Here is a 23,913-nt window from a genome sequence, read left to right on the forward strand (position 1 = left end):
GGAAAGGAAATAAATGGTACAAATTTGTGTTATAGTAACTAAGTCCTTCAGGACAAGTGACCAGAGGAAGTTATTTAACAGTTTGTTCACGTGTAAAAGTGAAAAATTAGGGTCAATCTACATACCCATCAATAAGGAAATTGATAGATATCAATTTATTAACCATTAGTAGACATTCCTATGCAGCCATTAAAAAATGAGTTACATTCATTAACAGGGAAAGATATAAGTAAAATTTTAAGTGAAAATATAAGTTATAGAGTACAGTGCGATTACATTTCTGTAAACATGTTATGAACATTTATAAATATATGTACGATCACAGATAGAAAAAGTTCTAGGAGGAAGTATAACAATCTGTTAACAGTGAATACTCTGGGAAATTGAATTAAGAGAGTGCTTACAGGGGATCCCTGGGTGGCGCAGCGGTTCGGCACCTGCCTTTGGCCCAGGGCGCGATCCTGGAGACCCGGGATCGAATCCCACATCGGGCTCCCGGTGCATGGAGCCTGCTTTTCCCTCTGCCTCTCTCTCTCTCTCTGTGACTATCATTAATAAAAAAAAAAAAAAAAAAAAAAAAGAGAGCGTGCTTACAAGTAAGGATGCCTTACTGTTTACTTCATACCCTTTTGTATTCTATTACAGAAGAATGTGTTGCTTTTATAATTAAAAGTCTGTGTAAGAGAAAAGATAACCTAACTAAATATTCAGGTTCACCAATAATTTAAGTTTTGCAAATGACACTGTTGGGTTAATTTAAAATTAAAGCTTTATACTGAGATGTCTGCAAAGAAATTGGTCTCCGTTTCTTGAAGGTAGTACAGTCTTTTTGGAGAGCACTTTGACAGTACATAACAAGAGCTATAAAAATAAGCGTATCTTTTGATGCTAAAGCTCCACTTCTGGGAATATGTCCTAAGGAAGTAACTCAAAAAGAAATTGTTCACATAAACATGTTTATAATCACATTATCTTTAAGAAAAAACTTGAAATAAGAATCCCTGGGTGGCTCAGCGGTTTGGCGCCTGCCTTTGGCCCAGGGCACGATCCTGGAGACCCGGGATCAAGTCCCACATCGGGCTCCCGGCATGGAGCCTGCTTCTCCTTCTGCCTGTGTCTCTGCCTCTCTCTCTCTCTCTCTCTCTCTCTCTCTATCATAAATAAATAAATCTTAAAAAAAAAAGAAAAAAAAGAAAAAACTTGAAATAATCTAGAAGCAAACTGAAGTAGATTAAAAATAGAATATTATATCACTAAATAATTCCCAAGAAGACTTTATATATATGTGAAAAAGCACATGAAATAAAATATTTTGGAAAAATGGAACTCCAATACAAACTGGTGTATACACTAATGAGAAGGGACTACAGAGATATGTAAATCTTTGCTATTTTAAGATAAAGGATTCTGTATTTAACATTTTTTAAAAATATTTTATTTATTTATTCATGTGAGACATACAGAGAGAGGCAGAGACACGGGAAGAGGGAGAAGCAGGCTCCATGCAGGGAGCCCGATGTAGGACTTGATCCCAGGACCCCAGGATCACGTCCTGGGCCGAAGGCAGATGCTCAACCACTGAGCCACCCAGGCGCCCTTTAAGTAACATTTTAAAATGCAATTACAGGGGATCCCTGGGTGGCTCAGCAGTTTAGTGCCTGCCTTTGGCCCGTGGCGTGGTCCTGGAGTCCTGGGATCGAGTCCCACATCAGGCTCCCTGCATGGGGCCTGCTTTGCCCTCTGCCTGTGTCTCTGCCTCTCTCTCTGTCTCTCTCTCTGTCTCTCATGAATAAATAAATCTTAAAAAATAAAATAAAATGCAGTAACATATTGGTCTTCTAATTTAAAAAAGGATTAAACTAGATGTCCTAATAAGATTGCTATCAGCTCCATGCTTTTGTACTCTCAAGAAAATGAAATTGAAAGTAAAGTTTTACTTCTTTTCCTTCTCCCTCTAGTACCATTCAGATTCTTATCCTCAGCTTAACATTTCCCTTAAACTAGATCCATTAATGAGAAATGATCCATTTCTAGTGGGTCATTTTGTTTTGGAAAGATAAAGTAAAAATTAGGGAAATAGAAGAGAATGCAGCAATTTCATTCTCCATATCCATTTATATTAAAATTGTATACACAAAATGTTTACTTATGCTTAATCAGGCTTTCAGATAGTTCTGGGGAGTAAAGTATCATTCTCTCCCATAATCTAATGAAGACATGAATTTGAAGGTCAAATAACTTGCATAAGGCCCCAAGGAGTCATCTGTAGGACAAGGATTAAGAACTAGTTCTTGGGGCACCTGGGTGGCTCAGTTGTTAAGCATCAGATTCTTGGTTTCATCTCAGGTCATGATCTCATGGGTTATGAGATGGAGCCCCACATCAGGCTCCGGGCTCAGCAGGGAATCTGAAGATTCTTTTCCTTTGCCTCTACCCCTACTCGTGTGCTTGCTCTCTGTCTCTCTCTCTCTCTCTCAACCCTCCCCTAGCCTGTCTAAAATAAATAAATCTGAAAAAAAAATTAAAAAAAAACAAAGTAGGTCTTGTATAATGAGACCTTGCTTGGGCTGTTGAGCCTGGATGCCTTTGTGGCACGGCAATGCAGGGCTGTGATCAATTCACTGCTTAAGAGCTGGACTGAAGGTCAATTCACTTCTCCTTCATGAGCTTGATTATTTGAGCCATTTAATTTTCTGAAATGAGATTTCTCTTTTTATTTTTCCCCCAGGTTTTTAAAACATTTTATTTAAATTCAGTTAATTAACATATAATGTATTATTGGTTTCAGAGGCAGAGGTCAGTGATTCATCAGTTTTATATAATAACTAGTGCTCATTACATCACTTGCCCTCCTTAGTGTCCATCATCCAGTTACCTCATGAAAAGAGATTTCTGGAAGCAATTGTAGAAGCATCTTAACACTACCACCAGGTGGAACTGAATAGGATCTGACCTATTTTGTCCAAAGACAAGTGGTCATTAAAGAGAAGTTCTGCTTCCCCTTTGCTACCTCTTCACGCAATGCCCCTCATTTGTTCACTCTTCTCTCTAATGCAAAATACAGGATCTTAGAAGGAAATGGTGCTGTCATCAGTTCTAAAATTGAACAGAATGTTTTCTCAGTAAGCAGAAAAATTAATTTTAAGAAGTCTTTATATAAATTCTGTGAAATACCAATACATTGATTTGTGGTCTGTTTTACCATCATGTTTGTATCACTTATTTTTAAGATAATGGTGATCTTTTAAACTTTCTAAATTTCTCCAAGAATTATCCTAATTCTTTGATTCAGTGGAAAATATTTACACTCATGAGATTAAAGTTCAAATCTTTGCCCTACTATTTATAAGCTGTGTGACCTTGGGCAATTTCCTCATTTGTAAAATGGTGATAATAATCCCAGCCTTATCTGACTCTTGGGCTGGTTGTAAGGCTCAGTGAGATAATGTATGTGAAAATATTTAGTAAATTTTCAGGGGTGTTACAAATGTTATTGTTCAAGTTATGAAAGTCATTAAGACCTTACCTGTTCACAACAATGATAATAAGCACTGAGATAGCATTACATTGCTTCAATTGCTAGAATAGTGTCTGAAACACTCTGCCATTGTATCATGCACTAACCTAGACCCATGAATAGGCCAGTGAACATTCTGATTGGTATGTTAATTTGATCCCTTCATTCATACTTTTGGGAAAACATATAGATACTTTATGTTAATAGTAGGTTTGTCTGGATACAGCAGAAAAAAACTAAAATAACTTGGTTTGAACAAGTTAGAAGATTATTTCTCGGGAATCCCTGGGTGGCTCAGTGGTTTAGCACCTGCCTTTGGCCCAGGGTGTGATCCTGGAGTCCTGGGATCGAGTTCCGCATTGGGCTCCCTTCATGGGGCCTGCTTCTCCCTCTCTGCCTGTGCCTCTACCTCTCTCTCTCTGTGTGTCTATCATGAATAAATAAATAAAATCTAAAAAAAAAAAAGATTATTTCTCTTTTTGTGGAAAACAAGTCTGAACATAGGCAGTCTCTGGTTGGTATGGTGTGCTCCAAAGTATAATCAGCAACTCAGGTTTCCATGCTTTTGCTCCAACATCTTAACCAGAGATTCCATCTTTTACCTCACAATCCATGAGGACTGAAGGAGCTCTCTATTATCCTCTAGGGTAAATAAGGGACATCTTTCAGCTGAATCAGTTCCATTTTAGTACTTTCTAGAAGACCCACACCATACTGGGCTTATATTTTATAGCTTAATCACATGACTAAAGTCTAGCTACAAAGAAAGATAATGAGAAAATATGATATTTATGCCAGTGGCCATGAGCTCAGGTAAAAATTGGAGTATGTTTCTAAAGAGGAAGAGATTGCTGGGGTAGGCAACTAGCAGTCTTTGTCACAGCATTATATAAATATATGGATGTCTTCTGTTATGCACTCCCCTCTCCCTTTCTCCCTGACATATGCATACACACGTGTGTACACACATACACACTACTCACATTCACATAGGCACTGCCTATTTAATTTTATTTCCTAGATAAGTTAGTCCACTCCAGTGATCTTGTGCCCAAAAGTTCTTTTCTGGTGCTAATGCATGGTGATTGTACCAACTTTAGAAAATGGTCAGTTGAGATCATTAAACAGAAGGATCTTGGTCTTTTTTCAATACAGCCAGTTGGTCAACAGAATAAATTGACTGTGTGTACTCCGCACTATGGCTGATACTGCAAAAGATGTATAAGGCATATAACATGGACCCTTCTTCCTATATTTGATCATAGTGAATGGGGCCATCATATTCCCAAATTCCCAAGAAAGGAACCCAGAAATCATCCTAAATTTCCTCTCATCTTTTACTTCTCATATCCAATCGATTATCAACTTCTACTGGTTATCCCTCTTTTGTTTTGATCTATCATTCTTGTTGTTACTTTCCTAATTCAGGTCTTTGTTATTTCTGGCCCAGATGTTTGAAGAACTGCTTGATTTATATCTGTGCATTCTCCCTCCACTTCTTTCACAGTACTGTCACAGTAAGTTTTTAGAAGTAGTAGTCTTTTACTTTCTTTTTTTGTTGCTGTTTTTGTTTTAGTCTTTTACTTTCTTGCTCGAAATTCAGTGATTTCCCAAAATCTGTGCTCCTTATAGAGTCCTTTAGAATGATGATGCTGTCTAAACTTATCTTTTAGCAATACTGAACTGTTTTTAGCTTTTCAGATCCACTATGCAAATATGAAAAATATCTTCATCCTTTGCCTGTGCTGATGTGTCTTTATTGAATATCCTCTCTCCACTTGTTCACGTGGCGAATTCTTTCACAGGCTTTCTCAGCATAAGTGTTCCTCTTTTGAAACTCTTTCTCTGAGTCAACAAAACCACTCTTTTCTGTTTACACTTTTTGCATACCTCCTTTATAACAATTATCATACTATATTATATTGTTAATTTGTATATCTACTTCTCTAATAGATGGTAAGCTTCTCAAGGACAAAGACCATACTTAAGTATTAAATAATTATTAAAAAATAAAAGAATGTCTTCAATTGTGTGGTAATGTAGTTGAGGACACTAACTGATGAAATAACACTGAGTCAGTGTGCAATCAAGTGCTATGTGATAAGTAATAGGAGTTCAGGGAAAAAAAGGAGATACAGGAGATTGGAGGAATTTGGGAAGGAATCAAAGAGAACATTATCACCAGTAGGGATATAGCATAATGATTTGGGCCAAGAAAACTGAAAATTCTAGGGACATATTTTTATGTTCAGCAATGTTTGTATAAAGAAATATTTATAGGGGTGCCTAGCTAGTTTAGTTGGTAGAGCATGCAACTCTTAGTCTCAGGGTTATGAGTTCAGGCCCCACATTGGGCGTGGAGCCGACTTCAAACAAACAAACAAACAAACAAACAAACAAATAAGATCAAAACAAAGTACTCCATTAAATTTTTAAAAAATATAATAAGTATACAAGAAAAAAAAAATGAGAAAGGATAAAACCATATGGGGCACCTGGGTGGCTCAGTCAGTTAAGTGTCAGACTCTTGGTTTCTGCTCGTCTTGATCTCAGGGTCCTGAGATTGAGCACCATGTGAAGCTCTGTGCTCAGCACAGAGTCTGCTTGTCCTTCTTCCTCCCTCTCAGCCCATCTCCCACTCAAATAAATAAATAAATATGTAAACAAAAGAAAAAAAACCCTAGAAAATACAAAGGGGTATATTGGTTTAATTTGGAACCCTCTTATCTATAAATGTTTTTAGTTCCTTTTAACTTTAGCTTTTTTCCATCTCTAAAGAAATTAAAGTCCCATTGTATAAATACTTTATTAGTACTACTGTATCACATAAGCATCTGCATTGTCTCTGGACTATTATTCAGCCTTAAAAATGAATGAAATCTTGCCTTTTGAAACAACATGGATGGAGATAATTCTAAGCAAAATAAGTCAGAGAAAGACAAATACCATGTTATTTGATTTATATGTGGAAATTAAGAAACAAAAAAAGCAAAGGGAAAAAGAGTGAGAGAGAGACAAACCAAGAAACAGACTCTTAACTATAGAGAACAAACATGGTTACCAGAGGGGAGGGGGATGGGAGGATGTATTAAATAGGTGATGGGGATTAAGGAGGGCACTTGTGATGGGCACAGGGTGATGAATGGGAATGTTGAATCACCATTTTGTATACCTGAAACTAATGTAGCACTGTACGTTAACTATACTGAAATTGCAGCAAAATTAAAAAAAAGAAAAAAAATAGAATTTGAATAGGTTTTTCTCGATAGAAGACATACACATGGCTAAAAAACAGATTTAAAAAGTGCTCAATATTATTAATCACCATAGAAATGCAGATCAAAGCCATGAGATACCACTTCAAACTCACTAAGATGGCTAAAATAAAAAAAATATGGGCAATAACAAGTATTAGTAAGGATGTAGAAAAATTATACCCTCGTATGTGTCTGGTAGGATTATAGAATGATGCAGCCACTTTTGAAAACAATTTGGCAATAAAACATACAGTTACCATATAATTAGCACTTGCACCCTTAAACATATGCCCATGAGAGTGAAAAATAGCTCCACAAAAATCTGTACACAAATATTCACAGTGACATTGTTCTTAATAGTCAACAAGATGAATACAACTGATGGATGGATAAACAAAAGGTAGTAAACTCAGAATGAAATGTATTCAGTAAGAAAAAAAAGAATGAAGTATTGACACAAGCTATAATAGGGAGGAACCTCAAAAACTTGATGCTAAGTGAAAGAAGCCAGTGAGAAAAGCCCATATTGTATGATTTCATTTATAGAAAATGTCCAGACTAGGGAAATCAGTAGAGACAAAAAATAGATGAATAGTTTCTGGGGGCTAGGAGAAGAGGGCATGGGAACTGACTGCTAATGGGTACTTGCTTTGGAGGATTGAAGAGATGAAGAAATGAGGTAGTGGGGATGGTTGCACGACTCTTTGAGTATACTAAAAACTTGAATTGTACATGTTAAAAGGGTGGATTTTATGGTAAGTGAATTATATTTCAGTAAAGCTATTATTAAAAGAAAAGAATCCTCTGGGATGTCTGGCTGGCTCAGCCAGTGGGGCATGGGACTCTTGATCTCAGGTCATGAGTTCAAGCCCTATGTTAGGGGTAGATTTTACTAATGGGAAAAAAAAAAAAAAAAGGATCTGCATTGTCTCAACCTCTAATCTTTTTAACTGTGCACATACACAGTATTAATATATGCTTATATATACATAGTTAATGTGCAATATATATAGTACAAATATGCATATACTCTGACAGGATAACACATTCCAAGGTTCAAAAAATATATATTAAGGCATACATTGAGAGGCATTGTTTCCACCCTGTCTCAATTTCTTCCTCTCCTGTGTTCTGTAGATAACTGCTTTTATTCAACCAGCTCTTTTATTTTATATTTTTTAAAGATTTTATTTTTAAGTAATCTCTACATCCAGTGTGGGGTTTTGAACTCACAAGTCCAAGATCAAGAGTCGCAGGCTCTACTGACTGAGCCAGCCTGGCTCAACCATCTCTTTTAAAATCTATAGGATATGATTATGTTTGTTTCTCCCAAGTTTCCAGTACTGCTGAGCTTTGCCTTTTTTTTTTTTTTTTAACTGAAATTACCTCTTTCTTTTTCTAAAATACATTCTTTTCCTGCCTTTTATTATAAGGGGATGTAATAATTTGCCTGCTTTGGTTTTCTCCAAATTAAGGTTTCAGCATAATTTAGTAGTCTGATTATCAATACTTAGAATATCTTCTAGCCAATCATTGTGTTAAATACAAGTAACTCTTTATAATAAGTATTATCATGTATCATAGGTCAAAGAAAAGTTTATTTATAATTTTTCCTGAATTATGATTGACACCAGAGACCTGAATAGGTTATCAGTAGGATAAAAGAAGAAGCCTGGATAATATAATTTGATCATTCCATTTGGAAGGTTGGATCCATTCAGGGAGAGTATGAAAATATATTTGAAGATAATTTCGTTTTACCATGACTTATTTTGCTTGCTATGTACAAAGAAAAACTTCAGCAATGTGATTACAGATGGATATATGGAGAACTTCAGAACTGCATATGAGGGACGCCTGAGTGGCTCAGCGGTTGGGCATCTGCCTTTGGCCCAGGGCATGATCCCGGGGTCCTGGGATTGAGTCCCGCTTTGGGATCCTTGCATACAGCCTGCTTCTTCTTCTGCCTCTGTCTGTGTCTCTGCCTCTCTCTGTGTGTCTCTCATGAATAAATAAATAAAAATCTAAAAAAAAAAAGCTGCATTTGAGCAAGCCCAGATACTTTTCATCGTTGAATCAGGAGTGAAAAAAATGAGGAAAGACTTCAATTTCATTTTTTTTAAGTTTTATTTATTTAAGTAATCTCTACACCCCATGTGGGGCTCATACTCATGACTCTAAGATCAAGTCACATATTCTTCCAACTGAGCCAGCCAGGTGCCCCAGTGAGTCAGCCAGGCACCCCTTCAATTTTGTTATCTATAAAATGATGGTAGTTAAATGATATGATCTTTAAATCCTTCCACTCCTTAAGCTTGTGCAATTCAGGAGCAGTGGTGAGAATAGTAATGAAGTGACTGATTCTAAGTTTAGTACAACCAAGAGGCTGGTAGAACAATCTGTGGGAGGACCTACGAGATTTCAAGTCCTGGTAAAGAGGAATAGTGTGTTCAGTGGAAATGGAGGAGAAAATGGAATTTTGGGGTCAGGGGATTTGATGGGCCATCATTGTGAAAGAAAGCCCACCATGTGCTCCTGGGAAGAAAAATGTGGGTTCTGGGTTTTTGGTTTTCTTTTTTTTTTTTTTAACATGTGGGTCATAAATTCTCAGGGGAGCTATAGATAAACCTTAGGAGGTTCTCAAATCCTCTAAATTATGTACAACATATTAAATTATATCCATTTTTCTGTGAGAAAATATTTTCAGCTTTAAATAGATTCTTATCATGACCTAACAAAAAAAGTCATTCACTCTTAAAAATTAATGATAAAGACTCCTGATGATTAAAATGGAGAAAGAGGGATACCTCCGTGGCCTTGCAGTGGGTGAATATGGTCATTGTGATACTTTCAGAGTCCGTTAGGTTTTAGTCACCCGACCTTGAAGAGAGAGAGAAAAATGAATAGAAAGAAACAGAATTTGGGGATCCCTGCGTGGCTCAGCGGTTTAGCGCCTGCCTTTGGCCCAGCCGCGATTCTGGAGTCCTGGGATCGAGTCCCGTGTCAGGCTCCCGGCATGGAGCCTGCTTCTCCCTCTGCCTGTGTCTCTGCCTCTCTCTCTCTCTCTCTCTCTATGTCTATCATGAATAAATAAATAAAATCTTAAAAAAGAGAAAGAAAGAAAGAAAGAAAGAAAGAAAGAAAGAAAGAAAGAAAGAAAGAAAGAAAGAAAGAAAGAAAGAAATAGAATTTGCCATTGGGCAGTTTTGAGTCTTGGCTTGCCATTATTAGCTGTGTGACCTTAGACAGGTTTATAACCCCTGTTAAGCCTCAGTTTTCTCAGCTATAAAATGAAAATAGTAAGTAGCTACCTTAGATGGTAGTTGTGAGGGTAAAATGAGATAACACAGGTTGAACACATAATATGGTGCTTGACACATAGTGGGTATTTGGTCAACCTCTCCCCTCAGATTTTAGATTTTGTATATCTGGTCCTCAGTAAGTCCATCTTCAGAGAACTACTCAGTAATGCTCATACTCAAGAGATCATATCTTATTAAGAGGTCAGTTTAGAGGTTCTTTCCCATGTAGATTTGCAAGCCGAGTGTGCAAAAAACCCACATTGGACTTGTTGCCTGGCAGCACGTGTCCCTGAGTGGTAGTACATGGCTTGCATTGTAATGTCATCAGTGCAGGGGCCAGCTGGCTGAACATGTACTGCCACATGGGCTAGGGACTCCATTCCTCAACAAAACAGCAGCCAGCACTAGGGTTAACAGAAAATGACAAACCAGGCATGGATGAGGGAGGCGCCAGCAGAGCAGCGGGATGTCCTTTGATTTGCTTCTGTTATTTGCATGTCTTTCTTGTGATGTCTGTGAAATGTTCAGAATGACAAAGTTTTTAAAAGACCTGCTGACTCCGCCTGAAAAATGTGAAAAACCTCCCGTTTAGAGACCTATTATGTCCAGCTAGCCTGCATTTTCTATATCTTTTTCTTCATTTTTTATTAATGCAAACATTTGCATGAAGACAGAACCTTTGTTTCGTAAAGAGTTCATCTGCCCCTGCTGCTTACTGGCCCTGCCATGCAAGAGCACAACAGAACCTTTGTTACGCTTTCAGCAAAGCTGTTTATGAACGGTGGCTTACTGAGGACTGCTTCCTGTGCTGTGTGCTTCCATTTTGTCTAAAAAGAAAATAGTTCTTAGGAGTGAAAAGAATTTGGACTTTCTTTTATTCAAGTCTTGGATGTTGAAATGACAAGTAGCCTCCAAATTTGTGAGGAACTGGTAATTGCATCGAATGCATTTTTTCACTTTACCTTGAACATAATGAGGCCCTTAGTAACAATGGAAGGAGCAAGTGCTTTCTCATTGGATGAGAGGGAGGGGACAGTAAAAAGGCAACAGAAAGAGGGGTTGAGAACCGGACAAAAGTGGCGTCCTGTAAGAACCCTAATATTGTAACAGAATGTGTTTTGGTACTTAGCGTTTCCCACCTGGGAGGCGCAATCCTGAAGTGGTTTGGTTGAATAAAGAATAGCACCACAGTGTATAAATAGTGATACAGTTTATGTATTCAATCAGTAAATATTTGAATGACTGGTATGTGGAAGACACTGAATGGTCCTAAGAGTTAAAGGGGATAAAAGATAAATGAGTCATGGTCACTAGCAGCCTATAAGGAGTTGGAAGTCTAACAAAGAAGATAACACATGTATAACAGAAATCACTGTCTCCAGGTATAAAGTGACATTGGAAATATTTTAAATAGATGGTTAGGGAATTCCGGAAAAGGGAGATTGCTTCTGGGTCAGAGAGAATCAGGAAAAGCTTCGTGAAGAAAGCGGCATTTGACTTGAGCCTGGCAGGAAAGGTAGGCTTGGACATTGCAACAGAGCTATGAGTGAGGAGTCAAAAATTATGTTGGTCTGGTAAAATAGATCCCAGAGTATATTTTTATAGGGTAATTTGGTGTTTGACACTATTAATTTAGATGCTATGGTAAATGTTGGCATGAGTTTTCTGTGTAATCTAAATTAGGGCCAGTCTAGGCTATGCTGTTCCATTCATTCACCCCATGACCTTGTGCACTTTGGCCTAGGCCTCTGGAGTATCTATAAATATCTACAATAGCATGTTTACTTTCATAACAAAAATAGACAAAGGGATTATTGGGCATTATTACAACCATATCCCATAAACAGGGTGTAGACACAGTTCTGAGTGGGGATTTGACATGTGAGACTCATATTTGAAAGAGAATCCCCACCTTCATATAGAAGCAGTATCAAACAGAAGGGAGAAGATCAGGAATTCTAAACCCATGAGTTTTCAGCTACCTTTACCTTCAGATAAATTAGAAATCATTTCTGTATCTTTCTGTTAGACTAAATGAGGTCCTGTTACTGTTATATGAGTTGTTGTGAATGCCAGCTAATTTTTGTGAAATAGTTTGAATGTAAAATGACAAGTAATTGATGTTACCTTATTGTATTAATACCATTAATCCTTATATTCATAGTTAATTGCATATTACTAAATATAATTCCTAATAGTCTGTAAAGGCATGGTTTTCCCCAAAGGCTACAACCTTTTTTTTTTTTAATTTATTTTTATTGGTGTTCAATTTACCAACATACAGAATAACCCCCAGTGCCCATCACCCATTCACTCCCACCCCCCGCCCTCCTCCCCTTCTACCACCCCTAGTTCGTTTCCCAGAGTTAGGAGTCTTTACGTTCTGTCTCCCTTTCTGATATTTCCCACACATTTCTTCTCCCTTCCCTTATATTCCCTTTCACTATTATTTATATTCCCCAAATGAATGAGAACATATAATGTTTGTCTTTCTCCGACTGACTTACTTCACTCAGCCAAAGGCTACAACCTTTGATGACTATATAGCACAATTGATTTTCACAGTGTAACTTAAAAAATTTTTTTTAAAGATTTATTTATTTATTTTTAAAGATTTTATTTATCCATTTGAGAGAGAGAGACAGATAGCAAGAAAGAGCATAGGGAGGCAGAGGGAGAAGCAGGCTCCCCACTGAGCAGGGAGTCCAATGTGGGACTCAATCCCAGAACCCTGGGATTGTGACATAAGCCAAAGGCAGATGCCCAACCAACTGAGCCACCCAGGTGCCCCAAGATTCATTTATTTATCTTAGAGAGAGAGAGAGCATGAGTGGGAGGGGTAGAGGCAGAGGAAGAGAGAACCTCAAGCAGATTCTGCCTGAGTGTGGAGCCCAACATGCAGCTTAGTCTTACAACCCTGAAATCACAACCTGTGGTGAAGCTGAGAGTCAGACATTTAACCAACTTTGCCACCCAGGTGCCCCTTGCCTTGTAACTTTAATACTTCCCTGCCTGACATGACATTATGAGTGGCACTTGATTTACTCCATGTTTGTCAGTTTATAGGGTTTTATTTAACCTATGATGCCTTCTGGAAAATAGTTTTATGACTTTATGGAGTTGATTTCATAACAATACTGTTCTACGAGTAACTATTTTTGCAAAGCTACTGTCATGACGGTTATTACTTGCGGTCTTCACATGTCCCATAGATTGTAACTGTGGGAAACTGCCACTTCAGATTTCTTGGATATTCAGGCAGTACATTTTGTTATGGTCAGCCAGCTGAGTACTTTAAGTTTGGATCTCGGTAAAAGCCTCCTTAAAAAATTGTTTTTTCCTGTAGCTTCTGGCACTTGAAATTACAGGACTCCAACCTACTAATTCTGTATTATGAGATTTAGGCTAGAAATATTGAGGCAATAGGATTTAAGTACATGACCTTTACTGACATCCTCAAAATATCAAAAATCACCAGTTTTAGGAAGAAAGGAAAAAGGAAGGATTAATGACTGGCTAGAGACTGTTTGAATGTCAAAGCACTCAGCTTTGCACAGCTGTTAACTTGTACAATACCTCTGTTGGTTGAGGGAAGTGGACTTCAGTTTTTCGTCCTCCACTTTACGTAAAGATCTTTAGTGACTTCTTGTTTTCTGGTTGTCACAGGTGATGTTAACATACGTGTAATGCTTTGTTTGCCCTCAGTGTATCTTTTGGTATTTGAGTTTGACTAGCTGAATAGCAGCAATGTGGTGGTTTGGATGCCCAAATGTATTGTATTAGTTTTGTCTGTTTTATATTTATTAATGTAAGAAATCTTTCCTTAATTTGTAACTTGTCCTTAGAAGATTCCACTTGGGGGCTACCTGGGTGTCTCAGTTGGTTAAGCATCTGCCTTCTGCTCAGGTCATGATCCCAGGGTCCTGGGATTGACCTCTGAGTCAGACTCCCGGCTCATTGGAGAGCCTGCTTCTCTCTCTTCCTCTGTCACGCCCCTGCTTATTCTCTTTCTCTCTCTCTCTCTCTCTCAAGTAAATAAATAAAATCTTTTTTTTAAAAAAAAGAAAATTCCACTTGGCATAGCTCGTTAAGGGCTGCAATATAGTGCAGTCCTGACCATAGACCTAGATTCAAATCCTGTCTCTGCTACTCACCAGGCTGTTAACATTTAGGTAAATTATATATCTGAATCTTCCTTTTTTTCATCTATAAAATGGAAATAAAGGAGGCACCCATTTCATAAGTTTGTTGTGAGAATTAAATTAATTAATGCCTATAGGATGGTTAGAAGGCTCTCTTGCAGAGACCTGAATATATGTTAGCTGTTGCTATTATTATATTTATAGGTTTAACTACCTTTAAGCAAACCCTGTAATGATTAAGAGCTATTAAAAGAGGGAAGCCTCCTGCATTTATATCAAGGATGTTTATTAGGATATTCATATGCAATGTGTGATCCACTTACAATGTTTTCTGGGCACCCAAAGTTAAACTTGACACACAGCTGTTTTATATTTAGAGCTAGTTACTGTCTGAAGGGCCTGATTTGGAGTTAATGCGTTTATTTTTCTCTACTCTAAGTTTTAAATTTCTTTTTATATTATGCTCACTGTGCTAATTGTGAATTCATGATTTGGTAAGGGACCCAATTATTTAAAGTAAAGATCATACTAGAAAAAATATATAAGATAATAGGTTTATTTACTTGGAGTAGAGAGGGTCTGTCTGAACAATACAAAAGCACAAAAGTTAAAATGTCTATACAATGAAAGATACCATAAACAAATTAAAGTAAAAGTCATAAGGTAGACGTATATATTTGCAACATATATAGAATTAGGAAAAAAAACTATAAATCAAGGAGACGAAAAAAGAACCAGAGAGGAAAATGGCAAAGGGTACTAGCAGATTATTCACAGAAAAAATACAAATAAACATGAAAATATGCTTAACTTTATTTGTACTTAAGAAGACCAAAATTAGGGATCCCTGGGTGGCGCAGCGGTTTGGCGCCTGACTTTGGCCCAGGGCACGATCCTGGAGACCCGGAATCGAATCCCACGTCGGGCTCCCGGTGCATGGAGCCTGCTTCTCCCTCTGCCTGTGTCTCTGCCTCTCTCTCTCTCTGTGTGACTATCATAAATAAATAAAAAAATTAAAAAAAAAGACCAAAATTAAAACAACAATGAAAAGCTATTTTATAGCTGTTAAATTTGGCAAAATTACAAAGTTTTAGATAGTGAAAGGATAGTGAAAAGATAGTCTAATGGCTAAGAAGAGTGTAAATTGGAATAAATTTTTGTAAAATTTATTGCTTTGTAAAAACAATTGTGTATGTCTAAGTAAACATGAAGATGTAGAGTAAAGGGAACCTTATGAATGCTGGTGGGATTGTAAACTGGAAGAGCCACTATGGAAAACAGTATGGAGGATCTTCAAAAAATTAAAAATAGAACTACTGTATGATGCATTAATTCCACTACTGGGAATATATCCAAAGAAAATGAAAACAATAAGTGGAAAAGATATCTGTACGTTCACTGCAGCATCATTTACAATAGTCAAGACATGAGAACAACCTGAGTGTCCACTGATGAATAAATGGATGAAGTTGTAGTGTGTATATATAATGGAACATTATCCAGCCACAAAAAATTAGGAAATTCTACCATTTGTAACATGGATGGATCTTGAAGGCATTATGCTAAGTGAAAATGTCAGAGAAAGACAGATACTGGGGGTGCCTGGGTGGCTCAGTTGGTGCAGCATCTGCCTTTGGCTCAGGTCACGATCCAAGGGTCCTGGAATTGAGCCTCACCTCAGGCTGTCTGCTCAGTGAGGAGCCTGCTTTAACTCTGCTTGTCACTCTGCTTATTTGTGCTCTCTCTGTCAAATAAATAAAATCTTAGAAAAGGCAGGTACTGTATGATTTCACTTATATATGGAATCTAAAAACAAACAACAAACAAAACCCCAAACTCATTAAAGAAGAAATCAGACATGTGGTTGCCAGAGGCAGATTAGGGAGAGGGAATTAGAGGAAGGTGGTGGGGAAGCAGGGTAAAGATTTCCAGTTATGAGTACTGGGGAGGTAATGTATAGCATAATGACTGTGGTTACCACTGCTGTATGATACATAGGAAAGTGGTTAAGAGAATAAATCCTAAGAGTTCTCAGCACAAGGAGAAAAAGGTTTTTTCTTTTCTTCTTTCTCTTCTTTTTATTGTATCTATATGGTGAATGTTAGCCAAACCTATTGTGATAATCCTTTCACAATATATGTAAATCAAACTGTCATGATATATGTCTTCAACTTACACGATGATATTTGTCAATTATTTCTTAATAAAACCAGAAAAAAAAACCATGAAGATATGTGCATCCTGTGCCATGCCAATTCCATAGGAAAACTCTTCTGCATATGCACAGGGAAACATGTATAAGAATGTTCAACACAGGGAAACAGGTATAAGAATGGTAAACACAGGGACGCTGGGTGGCTCAGCAGTTGAGTGTCTGCCTTCAGCCCCAAAGCATGATCCTGGAGTCCCAGGATGGAGTCCCACATCGGGCTCCCTGCATGGAGTCTGCTTCTCCCTCTGCCTGTGTCTCCGCCTCTCTCTCTGTATCTCTCATGAATAAATAAAATCTTTAAAAAAAAAAAAAAAAGGAATGTTCAACATAGCAAAGTTTACTATAGTAAAAATATGGAAACAGCTTAAATATTTACCAATAGGGAAATATTTGCTATTGAGAAATACTGCAAGGCTAAGTTGGTTCCATATTGTTTCATAAAAGATCCCCAGACATAACTGAGTAAAAAAAACAAGATTCAGAAAAAAGTATATGTCATTTATTTAAAACAGAACTAAACCAAGCTCACAAATTATGTATTTTTATTTTTTTAAAAGCATGCATACCAAACTGACAACAACTGTTACCAATGGGAACTGGGATTAGTTTTTAACTTTTTCTAAACTGTTGGAATTTTTAAAAATAATTTTTAAAAATAATTTTAAAAAATAATAATTACATGTGTAATTAGAAACAATTTTTTATTTACAATTTAAAGATTATATAAATAATTTTAACTTAGTTACCAATTTAAGCTTCTTTTCTAGTATTTACATAAATAGCCAGCAATTTCTAGATAATACAGTATAAAATGGGATGACACATTGGGGTTTTGGATTTTTCTTAATCATGATTTGCTTTTGTTTTTGTTTAGAGAGGTCATAGGTCATAGTGGAAGGACATAGGCTTTGGAGTCAAATCTAAGTTTAAATCCTAGATGAGCCATTTATTAAGATTTTTAGCATGTTCCTTAACCTCTCCGAGCATCAGAAAAGTCTATTACTTACCTCATTGAGTTGTATAAGGATTATATGTACTGATTTTCCTCATTTCCCATGTCCTTTGGTCAGAGGAAATTGGTCTAGTGTGGTCTCAGATCAAAGATTGTCTTCAATGGGTGATAAAATATTTCACCAGAACATACCATGTTCCTGGATCAGGACATACAAGCAAAGATGGAGGATGTAAATAATTAATTTTAGAGTTCTATTAACTTTTTAAACCAGTAAGCTATCTATTTGTACTTCACAAGACCAAATCAAATCAAACCATGTTAGTGATTTATAAATGATCTTGAACTTGAAACTTCTAAACAATTTACCTGACAAGTTGTTTGGTTAACAGGGTTACTTTTCTTATCTCAGAGAACAGTCTTAATTTAATTCAACATTTGTGCCAGCCAGCATCTGAATCTCAAGAGGCTTCAAAGACTAAAATGTGTCTCAGAAGGACTTTGGCAAAGGAGGACAAAGCCAGATTTAAAGTTGAATATATGTATATATTGTACTTTTCACTTACACTGCTGTTGCTCTTGTATGTGTCTATTAATATCACATGTAGTAATTCATGTGAATATTTTTCTAGTGAGACTTGTTTATTCTAGTATAGGGACTCTGTATAAAATAATAATAAAAAATGAGTGGTCTAATTTATGTAGGTGGAAATTCTAGGCCCCTCAAGCAATCATTTCCAAATGGGACCCTTTATTTGATTGCAAAACAAACAAGCTAATACTTTGATGGTATTTATCCTTGGGAAGAGAGTTAAAAAGAAATAGTTCTGGACTTTCCCCATGTAAATTAGAGTCTCCTGAGTAATTAGCAGTTAATATGTGAATGCTTCCTATAAGTTTAAAGCTTATAGCTGAAATGGGCATATGCTTATGTATATTATTGTATGTGTAAGGTTTATATAGCCCAGGAATCCTTGAAGATAATCTGTAAACATCCTTGGTTGGATGAGCACAAGTTTAAATAAATGAATGGGGCTATACTATATTGGTCAGATGGTAGTTTGTTAGTGTTGAAAACCACTGTCTTGTAAGTTTTGCCATGTCTGGAAGTGGTACATAGTAACAACTGTAGTAATAACAACAACAAGAAAAATAATTGCTAATATTTATTGCATACTTACTATGTGCCAACCACTATGCCAAGATTATTTACATACATTATTTAATTCTCACTACCAGCTTACGTGGTAGGTACTATTCCCCAATTTTATAGAAAAGGGCAGAGAGATTAGGTAACTTGCTTAAAGTCACACTGTTAATAAGTGCCAGAGCTAGAAATCAAATCCAGGTCAGTCTGACTTCAGAGCCCATATTCTTAACTATTGCAAAAAATTGCTGTGTCATTTTTAATCTGTAGAATCAGTATGTAGCAGTAAAAATATAATCATTAATGTCTTTTCATATATACCAAATATTTTCCAAAGAAGTAGTTTATTATTAGACACATCATTCTTAGCATTATACCCATTTTATAGCAAGAGTGACTGTGGTATAAAGAGATTAAGCGATCAGCAGGAGGCCGTTAAACAGAACCAAGAATTATCTGATCCACATTGCCTTTATTTGAGAGGTTCATATAACGATCATACAGTGTTAATTCTATTTCACTTAGATTTTTCAGTGTAGCATGTTGAAGTTTTAAGTGTTAAGAACGATACTATCTGAGCAAGACATGGACCTTGGGCCTTCATGTGGATTTCAGAAAAATAGAGTTTTATTGGTAGATGTTAGAAAAGTTAATCCTGGGCTTGTTGTAGGAATCACAGCAAAGCAAAAGAGGAAAAGTCAATCTGAAATGTTTTTCCTTTTCCAAGGAGGGCAGCTAAGATGCCCAGATATCTTTGCCCTCCGGGGGTGCAGGTGTGCAATTTTTATTCTTTAATCATTCACATAAATTAAAGCCTATTCCTTTGCATTTAAAAAATAATATAAAACGACACTCTCCGTGTTTTATTGCCAGGCAAGAGCTTTGAACTTCTGTCTCATTGAAGTTTGATAAACTGCAAGGACTTTCCAGGGTTGGGTGGTGCACTTAACCACAGAGGGAACATTGGACTGATAAGAGCTGCAGGTGAAAGAAACCACCAGAGAGTAGCAGTTAGAGAGAGCTCCTCGCACTTGGCTTGTGAGAAATTCTCTGCAGGGAGAAACTTTTCCTTGCCCTTTCTGGCTCTTCTTAGCTGCTTCCCTCCACCCACACATAAAAAGGGCACCAGGGCTTTCTGTTTCCGCATTGTGAATGAGGAATAGGTGGGGTGAATACTTTGTGGTGGAGTGATTCTTTATAAAAAAAACTTTGAAATTTGATGACAAATTCTAACTTCACACAAATGCTGATTGGCATGCACACCTATGCATTTGGGGACAGAATGTGCCCGCACACACATACCTGTACACACATGTTCACACAGACACAATGGACCACATTTCTCAGATGATTTTACTATCAACATACGTCCCTGCCTTTGTGCTGTATATAAAATAAAGGTCATATTTACGGGAAAACTCACTATACAAAGTGTTAACGATAAGGCAGTGTGGTATTGTGGTAAGAGCATGGGTTCTTGGTTTGAGTCTTGGCTTTTCTTCTCACTAGGTTAGCTGTGTGATCTTGAGCAAGCTACTTTAATTCTATAAATCTTAGTTCTCTCATTTGTAAAGTGGAAAATGATATCTCATATGCAAAATACATATGTATCATAGGATTGTGGCAAATACATAATATAATTCATGTTAAGACAATGAGTACACTCAGTGCACCATGTTCCAAATTGGCATCATCATTGGTAACAATCATTTATTGTTACCATTATTATGTGTAATATTAAACTCTATAAACATCAGATTGGTAGATGAATGTTAAACGGGAATAATCCTTTTTCTTCCTTCCTTCCTTTCTTCCTCCTTTCCCCTGATCTTTTTTGGTGCATTTTCCAGAAAATTTCTCTTTCCCAACCCCAGGAGGAAAAAAGTACTTTGATTCTAATTGCTCTGAAAATGTTTCATCCTTAAAGGGCTTTCACATTGACATTTAGTCCCTGAAGTCAGGAAGGGGAAGCATCAGGATTAGCAACTAACAAGAGCTCTTTCACTTCTACCATTAAATCAAAAAACCCAAAACACCCCCATCCTATACTACTAGGCTTAGGTAGATCTAAGTCAAAGAAAGTCCATCTAGTCCAAGGAAGGAAGACCAGGAGATAAGTGGGTGGAAAATGGTAGGAGAATACAGAGATGGCAATGTTCTGATTTTAATGTGACTTTGGCCATTTTTTCCCAATTTAATATATATTAAGGTGTAAAACAGTTAATGCCAGAAATTGGCATGTGTTATCTCTCAACTTCTCTCTCAATTGCAGAGTAATAGTTTTGGCCATTTCTTAGAGAAATAGTTCTCCAGTTGGAAGAACTGTTGCTGAAGCACTAATTCTATTTTCACCTCTTTTTGGGGGTAGAGGCTAGAGAATGTTTGCAGTACACTCATAGTTGTTTGATAGTGCACTTTGGGAAGCACTCGTATTGACAGAATAAGTCGCAGGATATAAACATGTCAGTCATCTGAATTTTAGGCCCATGCAAATGTGGTGAAACCTTAGGTTACCATTGTCAAATGAAGACTGCCCTGAGTACAGCGTGGGCAGATAAAGTTATTTGATTTTTAAGACTGCCAAGGCTTCAGGAATGGTTTTTTGAAGTATCTGGTGTTTTTTTAGGGTGGGGGAGGGGTTTAGGGAGAGGGAGAGGGAGAATCCAAAGCTTGTTCCACGCCCAGCACAAAGCCTGACACAGGGCTCGTTCTCACAACCCTGACACAGGGCTCGATCATGACCCGAGCCAACATCAAGAGTTGGATGCTTAACCAACTGAGCCACTCAGGTGCCCCTTGAAGTGCCTATTTTTTATAAATTTTAGGTAATTCCTCCATATTTTCCTGAGGGACAAAACTATAAAAGAGACAAATGTCCATCTTAGTAACAACTTCGTGGAATTGCTTTTTGACAAGGTATTCATTACTTTGAGGATTTTTTTTTGTTCTCACTGCTCCAGAAGAAAGGGTTTTTTGTTTTGTTTTTTTTTAAGATTTTATTTATTTGAGAGAGTGAGCAAGGGAGAGAGACAAGAGACAGAGAGAGAGAGAGAGAACAAGCTGGGGGATAGGCAGAGGGAGAGAGAGAAGCGAACTCCCCGCTGAGCAGGAACCCGATGCAGGGCTTGATCCCAGGACCCTAGGATCATGACCTGAGCTGAAAGCAGATGCTTAACCAATTGAACCACCCAGGTGCCCCCGGAAGGAAGGGGCTTTTTAAAATTTGTTTATTTTTAATTTTTTTGGATGGTAAGTGGAAATACTGAATTGGAAGTTTCTATGTAAACTGTGGCAGGATACCCTTGTTGTACCTAAAGATAAAATTCAGGGAACAGGAACAAGCATTTGTTGAGCACCTGTTGTAATGGAAGCTCTAACTTAGGTTGTTTACTAAAGTAACCCCCCCCCCCCAGTAGACCTTGAGATAGGCTCTTAAGAATTTATATTATCAAGCAAACCAGGGACTATAGTGCTTTACATGTGTTATATTATTCAATTGTCATAACCCTATGATGTAGAACTACTAATATTATTATTATGAATAGTAATAGTATTATTAAACACATTTTACAGTGAGGAAATAGGCTTGGAGAGTCATTTGCTCAAAGTCACACTGCTAGGAATTGTTAGGGCTGAGAATGGAACTATGGTCTATCTGAACTCCAAAGCCCAAGGTCTAAACCAGTGATTCTTAAACATTCAGGTACATAAGAAGCATCAAGGGTACTTGTTTAAAATTACTGGGCTCCATGAAAAGTACAGTATAGGAAATATAGTCAATAGTATTGCAGTAACATTGTATGGTGACAAATGGTGACTATACTTATTGTGGTGAACATTGAATAGTAGGTAGAATTGTCAAAGCACTGATTTGAAACAAATAACAAATATAACTGTATATTGGCGTACAATGTTATATTTAAAAGTTTCTTTAAAAAGCCTTTTTTTTTTTTTTAAGAATGACTGGGCTCCAGGTAGAAATTTAAGGTCACTAAATCTGGGATATTGTCAGATGACAAATCTGTATTTTAACAGGGTACACTGGGTGATTTAAACCAAGAAGCTGATTGACCATATTTTGAGAAAGAGCTAAATAGTATTTCTTTCCATACCTGATAAAGAAGAAAACAGGTGTAGTTTAAACAACTAAGATTAAGCTACCAAAGACAGAGCCATGAATCAAACCCAAGCCTGTCTTTTTTTTTTAATTAATTTTTTTTAAATTTTTATTTATTTATGATAGTCACAGAGAGAGAGAGAGAGAGAGGCAGAGACACAGGCAGAGGGAGAAGCAGGCTCCATGCACCGGAGCCCGATGTGGGATTCGATCCTGGGTCTCCAGGATCGCTCCCTGGGCCAAAGGCAGGCACCAAACCGCTGCGCCACCCAGGGATCCCTGTCTTTTTTTTAAAGATAGATTTATTTATTTATTTATTTATTTATTTATTTAGTCATTCATTCATTCATTCATGAAAGACAGAGAGGCAGGCTCCATGCAGGGAGCCTGATGTGGAACTTGATTCTGGGACTCCAGGATCACGCACTGGGCTGAAGGCAGGTGCTCAACCACTGAGCTACCCAAGCGTCCCTTAGTCTGTCTAATTCTAATACACCCTTTATTACAAACTCATGATTAATTCACACATTTTCCAGTCACAACAAATACAGAAAACATGCTTTCTGGTAAATTGAGCCACACAGATTTCACAGTCCTAAGGCTAATAACTTATAGCACCATTAATGACATTTTCATTAAATTCCCTTTAATTTTTTCAGGGACTTTTTGTATAAGGAATTGGGTTTTCTTTGGAAGCAGATCATCCACACTTCAGGCATGGCACCACTACTCACTGGATTAAGTTTCTGAGACATGGATAAGTGGAAGAGGGTAAAAGAAGGTAGAAAGGAAAGAATTCCCAGGTATATCTAAATGGTGCTAAATGTAGCTAAATGGTGCCAAAACTCCTCATCCTCATTAACGTCACCCTCATCACTGAAATGAAGAGTGAGGGGTTGATAGTAGTACTAATAGCCAATCATATGGTGATAGGTCGTGTTCTACATTGTTTCCTACTCTACCCTTTGAGACCATAGCTCAATTAGGGCCAGCAAGTTTACTCTGCCTGTTCTAGTCCACATCCTAGGGCAGAACCAACATTTTGATTGATCTTCATGGCTTCCTACTGGGACTGGGAAGACTTTTATCTTCTTTGTCTCTCACTTTCTCTTTCTGTCTTGATTTTTTCTTTTCAGCCCAGCGACATGTCCTCACATACATGGAGGATGCAGTGTGTCAGCTGCTAGAGAATAAGGAAGATATTAGCCAATATGGCATTGCCAGGTTCTTCACTGAATAGTAAGTACCTGAGTGTTTTGCCAATAGG

At 37.3% G+C, this 23,913-nt stretch overlaps 1 protein-coding gene across 2 annotated transcripts in view; it reads left to right on the forward strand.

The window, feature by feature from the left end:
• Positions 1-23,913, forward strand: part of CSTPP1 (centriolar satellite-associated tubulin polyglutamylase complex regulator 1) — a 199,975-nt gene that overhangs the window by 26,614 nt on the left and 149,448 nt on the right. For both annotated transcript variants that reach the window (XM_026004059.2, XM_072758949.1), the window contains exon 2: positions 23,783-23,885. In XM_026004059.2, coding sequence (XP_025859844.1) covers positions 23,783-23,885 — 103 coding nt within the window. The remainder of the gene's footprint in view (positions 1-23,782; positions 23,886-23,913) is intronic.

This window comes from Vulpes vulpes, chromosome 5 (assembly GCF_048418805.1).
Source record: "Vulpes vulpes isolate BD-2025 chromosome 5, VulVul3, whole genome shotgun sequence".
In the NCBI taxonomy this organism is placed as follows: domain Eukaryota; kingdom Metazoa; phylum Chordata; class Mammalia; order Carnivora; family Canidae; genus Vulpes; species Vulpes vulpes.